The sequence below is a fragment of the Hyla sarda genome, chromosome 10 (genome assembly GCF_029499605.1).
Source record: "Hyla sarda isolate aHylSar1 chromosome 10, aHylSar1.hap1, whole genome shotgun sequence".
NCBI classification, from domain to species: domain Eukaryota; kingdom Metazoa; phylum Chordata; class Amphibia; order Anura; family Hylidae; genus Hyla; species Hyla sarda.
In genome coordinates, this window is record NC_079198.1 from 3,618,754 (window position 1) to 3,625,222 (window position 6,469).

The 6,469-nt window shown below is 48.8% G+C and overlaps 1 protein-coding gene across 1 annotated transcript in view; it reads left to right on the plus strand.

The window, feature by feature from the left end:
* LOC130293364 (protein-arginine deiminase type-2-like) overlaps nucleotides 1-5,569 on the plus strand; it is a 47,676-nt gene extending 42,107 nt beyond the window's left edge. Inside the window, exons 13-16 of the mRNA XM_056541961.1 lie at nucleotides 2,255-2,348; nucleotides 2,434-2,510; nucleotides 3,692-3,817; nucleotides 3,912-5,569. Of these exons, the coding sequence (XP_056397936.1) occupies nucleotides 2,255-2,348; nucleotides 2,434-2,510; nucleotides 3,692-3,817; nucleotides 3,912-4,148 (534 nt within the window). The 3' untranslated portion in view covers nucleotides 4,149-5,569. The remainder of the gene's footprint in view (nucleotides 1-2,254; nucleotides 2,349-2,433; nucleotides 2,511-3,691; nucleotides 3,818-3,911) is intronic.
* Nucleotides 5,570-6,469: the final 900 nt, after the last annotated feature.

The window sequence follows — 6,469 nt, forward strand, 5'->3', positions numbered from 1 at the left end:
TGGCCCAAATACTTTAGGGCAGATTTATTATTGCAAATTGACCTAAATTCTGGCATAATTTGTATGTAAGAACTAATCAAAAAAAGTTGACCAGTTGCCCATAACGACCAATCGGATCGCTTCTTTCATTTTCCACATGCCTCTTTAAAAATTAATAGGTACTATGAAAAAATGGATGCACTCACCCGAAATACTTGATAGCAGGAATCTTTATTCACGTGCGATAAAAGTGTACAGCGGGTAGACGCAGAGGAGCAACCTCACAGCGACAGACTGTTTCCTGCGCTTGGAGCGCAGGAAACAGTCTGTCGCTGTGAGGTTGCTTCTCTGCGTCTATTCACATGCGCTAAAAGTGTACAGCGGGTAAAGATTCCTGCTATCAAGTATTTCGGGTGAGTGCATCCATTTATTTCTTGTGCCTATCTTGTTTGGAGTGCACCCCACGGGAAGTCCCCCAGGATATTTGACTGGTATCTAACATCCCAGTGGGAGCTGGTTTTTGGGCAGCAGTGCTGGACTCACCTACCTCTGCTAGTATTTTGGACTCTTTAAAAATGAAAGCAGCGATCTGATTGGTTGCTATGGGCAACTGCACCGCTCTTTCTCTACACAGGTTTTGATACATCTCCCCCATGTTTTTTGTGTTTGTGAAAAGGGTGTGTCTCCTAAGTCTGGGTTCATATCTGTGTCAAGACTGACCCCATTCAAAGTCAGTGGGACCTGGAGGTGTCTGTTGTGAGTCGGACCGTCCAGGTCTGTAGCTATTCACAGAAACGGACTCTGTGACAGAGCTCGGACGCAGATGTGAACCCGGTCTTAATGCCACATGGCGCCCCATAACAATAGCGCAGGATTCTACAGTAAAGTAGGCTGACGTTTATAATTGGTTAAATATAGGCTCAGCATTCCGCAGATGTGCCAGATTTTTGCCTCACTCACTTTTCTTCTCCCTTATTCTGTGGATAGGGGATAAGATCATTTTTCACCGGACAACCCCTTTAAAAACAAAACCGATCTTAAAGGGCACCTGCCATTATGTTCGGAGCAGCAGGACCCCCGCGATCTTGCGCAGTATCCGTCCTTCTAAACAAATGCCAGGTTCCTGCAGCAGTGGTCATGATGTCACGGCCACACCCCTTGTGATGTCGCACCACACCCCCTCCATTCATGTCTTATGGGAGGCTGACACGCCCCTTCCCATAGACATAAATGGAGGGGTTGTGACTTCTCTCCATGCCGGATGACTGGCAATGTGGGGCGGAGGCAGTCACGCCCCCTCCCATAGACTTGCATTGAGGGGGTGTGGCCATGACGTCATGAGCCTCCGGCGCTGCAACCGACGCTCTAAACCAGTGGTCTCCAACCTGCGGTCCCTCCAGATGTTGCAAAACTACAACTCCCAGCATGCCTGGACAGCATCTTTCATTGTATAGGGCAGTATTACCCAACCGGCATGCCTCCAGCTGTTGCTAAACTACAACTCCCAGCATACCTGGACAGCATCTTTCATTGTATAGGGCTTTATTTCCCAACTGGCGCACCTCCAGCTGTTGCAAAACTACAACTCCCAGCATGCCTGGACAGCATCTTTCATTGTATAGGGCATTATTTCCCAACCGGCGCACCTCCAGCTGTTGCAAAACTACAACTCCCAGCATGCCCGGACAGCCGTTGGCTGTCCGGGCATGCTGGGAGTTGTAGTTTTGCAACATCTGGAGGTCCGCAGGTTGGAGACCACTGCTCTAAACAAACACCAGGTGCAGGAGGGAGATTGTGGGGGTCCCCAGCGGCGAGACCCCCTGTGATCAGACTTCTTAAGGTGTCTAGGGGCAGAGTACCCCTATAACTGTATTTGGGACCCATAAAAATTTGTCTGCAGTTTTTTTGACCTGTTTTCCTCTATCTCCAGTCCTGAGTGTTCCGACACCGCACTGTGCATCGGGACGGACGTTTAGTAGCGCGCTTCTACCACCTACTGGCGGTCATGAGTATTGCCAGTCCTATATCCAGCACAGATCAGCCGTCGTTATTGGGTAATATAGGGCAAATGCCGAAATGACGAACACTTTTCTAAACTGACGGCCTCCTTACTGATCAGGCAAAGCCATAATACCGCCTTCTGCCTGATCTTGATTCACTAACTTTTTCTTTGAATGGGGGCATTAGGCCAAATACCTTTTTGGGATCCCGGTGTACAGCGCCTCAGATATAACGGCGCTATTTAAATGATTTATTTCTGCTTCTCTTCTTCCAGGGCTTCCGTCTGCTCCTGGCCAGTCCGGCCACCTGCTTCAGAATCCTACAGGACAAGAAGCAAGAGGGTCATGGAGACGTGGCCATGCTCCAGGGTGAGAGCCCCTGTCCTGCAGAGCGTCGCTCTTGGGATTTTCTTACAGGAATATTTATCTTTTTTATTTCATATTCCTCCTGCAGGATTTGAAACCAAGCGATGGACGGTGAACAAGGTCCTCTCCACGGACACCATCATACAGGAGAACAACTACGTGCAGGTGAGAGCGATCGGCGTATAATGGCCTCGTACACCTCTAGGCAGATGGACGCGTGCGCAGCGCCACTGTGTGAATGTGCAGCGTATGTGAGTGATCAGGATTATTCATGTACAATGGTCGGTACAGGTCACCAAACATTAGGGATGTCCCCAAAACCAATACAGGACATTGTGCCCGACACCGGCGATCAGTGGGCAGAGATGTTGTTTTATAAAATCCCTCTCACCCTCCATCTGCTCCCGCGCTGAGGATTCTTCATTTACTTCGTCATCTGACGTGGTGCAGGACCTGCCGGGCAATAGGAGAAGGAGAAGGTCCTGCACCACTAACAGAGCCGAGGATGCAGAGAGTTATTTTTAGGTGGAAACTACTTAATGGGGGTATCTACCTAATAAGAGGTTCCCTACCTAATGGAGGGGGGGGGGGGGGTCCCTTCCTACTAGGAGCTTCAGCCTAATGGGGAGGGTTCCCTACCTACTCTGGGGGCTTCAACCTAATAGAACATATTCTCTACCTACTGGGGGCTTCAACCTAATGGGGTGGGGGCCTAACTACTGTAGGATTCTGCCTAATAGGAGGATTCCCTGCCTACCTGCTGGGGGCCTTTTCCCAATAGGAAGTATTCCCTACCTACTGGGGGCTTCAGCCTAATAGGGGGGACTATTTACCGACTGTGGGATTCTACCCAATATGGGGTATTTCCTACCTACTGGGGCTTCTACCTCATATGGGGGGATTCCCTACCTTTTGGGGGTTTCAAACTAATTGAGGGGGGTTTCCATACCTCTTCTGGGGGCTTCTAACTAATATGGAGGATTCCCTACCAATCTTCTGGGGGCTTCTACCTAATATGGGGGACTCCCTACCTCTCTTCTGGGGGCTTCTACCTAATATGGGGGATTCCCTACCTCCTTTCTGGGGGCTTCTACCTAATATGGGGGATTCCCTACCTATCTTATGGGGGCTTTTACCTAATGGGGACTTGTACCTACTTACTGGGGACTTTTACCTAAAATGGGGTGGATTCTGTATTTGGTATCAGTGATTACTATAATAAAAAGTAAAGGCCAACTGGGAGTTGTAGTTGTGCCACAGCTGGGGGGTCACGGTTTGGAGACCTGGACTGTAGGTCATGTGAGATCATCACTGTGAAGATGGTAATGCCGCTGATCTCCTTACAGCACTGCATTGACTGGAACCGGGATATTTTAAAGGCAGAACTTGGCCTGAGGGAGGAGGACATCATTGATCTACCCGCCTTGTTCAAACTGCGGCAAGACCAAGCCGTGGCCTTCTTCCCCAACATGGTGAGTACAGCAATGGGGCTGGACATCCATGATGCCCACAGTGACTTCTCCATTGGTTCCGCGAACGTTCTGATCTTCTCTGTTTCCCCTCCAGGTTAATATGATCGTCCTGGGCAAAGATCTGGGAATTCCCAAACCTTACGGGCCGGTACTGAAGGAGACCTGCTGCCTGGAGGATTACGTCATCGACCAGCTCAGGCCCCTAAATCTGCGCTGCACCTTCATCGACGACGTGGTGTCCTATCACAAGCAGCTAGGCGAGGTGCACTGCGGCACCAACGTCCGCCGGAAGCCATTCACCTTCAAGTGGTGGCAGATGGAGAAGCCTTAGTAACCGGATCCGGCCTGGACCCTCCTCATCCTCCCGGCATCGGACGACTTAGTTTTACGTTATTGAGGCTGTTCCCTTTTGGTGATTGCCGTTTCTTTGGTTGGGTCAGAGTCACATAACAGAAGTATAAACCATTACACCAGATGCCGATCATAAATGAAAACTAAGCGTCTGCGCCTCCTGATACAATGCGACTCACTTCTTACAAGTTATTACAGACCGTGGTGCAGGTCACATGACCTTCCTGACCGAATTCATATACAGTCTAAGGACAGGGGTGATTGCTGAATACTGACCACCCGAGGATGATGGGAGTGATGGGCCCAGCTATCACTGATGACCACAGATCTTTCCTATATACTCCTGGATTTTCAGTTTTTTTAGTGTCTTTTACCTGTGGTGTTGGGACTCACAGCATTGCCTGGACTGGTATGCGACGATCAAAGTGCAACTCTGGAGCTGGCTGTGCGCAACTATGGCGTTCAATCTACGGATATTGAGGAAGCCTCATGCTTCAACCTAATGAAGGGGAGAGGGGGAGGGGCTTCAACCTTATGGGCGATTCCCCTACCAACTGGGTGGCTACAGGGGGAATTCCCTCGCTACTGGCAACTGTATCCTTTAAGGGGAGGATGCCCTACCTACTGCCATCTTTAACCCCTGGGGACTTCAACCTTATGGGGGGATTCCCTACCTAGTGGGGGCTTCAACCTAATCTGGCAAATTCCCTACCTAATAGGGGGGATTCCCTACCTACCGGGGGCTTCATCTTCATAGGGGGGGATTCCCTACCAACTGGGTTGCAGGTCTATGGGACTTCCGCCAAATCCATATTTTGAAGAACGCCGTAGTCTCATGAGGCGCCACAAATCCCGCCACCAGCGCCATTACTGGAGTTGCACTTTATCTTTTTTTTATTTTTTTCACTAATATTCCATAAAGTTTTCACTTTCTGATGTGTTTTCTGTCGATTCTCCTCGCCACCTCCCATTCACCAGACCCCCCCAGGGCGGGACCATTCACCCAGCTTTGCCGTAAATCAAGAATCTTTAGTTAGAGTTATCAATACGTAATTATTTCCCATGTCATTGTGTCACGCACGTAAGGATAGAAGGACGGGAGCGCCATATTTACGGATGCACAGCGCCACTTTGTAAGACGAATGTTTGTAACTATGCAAAAACATTTACTTGGCCTTTACCTAGAAGACAGTGTTTCTCAACCAGGGTGCCTCCAGCTGTTGCAAAGCTACAACTCCCAGCATTGGGAGCATGCTGGGAGTTGTAGTTTTGCAACAGCTGGAGGATCCCTGGTTGGGAAACGCTGCTGTAAGACATCGCTATCATTACATAGAGTTGATTTCATGACCCTTATACCTCCATCCTGTGTTATTACTAACCACGATAATAAAATCGGTGAAATAAAAAATGCACTATTTTTTTTTGTGTTTTTAGGGATTTATGTAGAGTATTGGGTGGTAAGGAACTACAACTCCCAGCATCTGCTGATAATATTTGATCCTATCGTGTAAACACCGATGGCCTATTTTTAGCATACACCATCCATCTAGGTGGGAATCTGCGCCACCATAGGAATAGAAAATGATAGCAATGCTAGATCGGTCACATGACCGGTACCAAAATCAACAAATGCAGTGGTCCTTAAACTGCGGACCTTCAGCTGTTGCAAAACTACAACTCCCAGCATGCCCGGACAGGCGTTGGCAGTTTTGCAACAGCTGGACGTCAACTGACCTAATGGATACCATTTACTTTAAAGGGGTACTCCAGGGGAAATACAAATTTTTCAAATCAGCTGGTGCCAGAAAGTTCTACAGATTTGTAAATGACTTCTATTTAAACATCTTAATCCTTCCAGTACTTATCAGCTGCAGTATGCTCCACAGGAAGTTGTGTAGTTTTTTTTCAGTCTGACCACAGTGCTCTCTTCTGACACCTCTGTCCCTGTCAGGAACTGTCCAGAGCAGGAGAGGTTTGCTATGGGGATTTTGCTCCTGCTCTGGACAGTTCCTGATACGGACAGAGGTGTCAGCAGAGAGCACTGTGGTCAGACTGGAAAGAACTACACAACTTCCTGTGGAGCATACTGCCACTGATAAGTACTGGAAGGATTAAGATGTTTAAATAGAAGTAATTTACAAATCTTGGTAAAAAGCAAAAGCAACGTATGCGCACTCACCGCTCAGCAGAGATCAATCGGCATGGGGATCCGGTCCACGGAAGGCTGGGTCACAGCATCGGGGCAGTGAGATGGGCGCTCGGAGGCGGTTTTTGAGCACACTGACTTGTGTGAAACAGCCG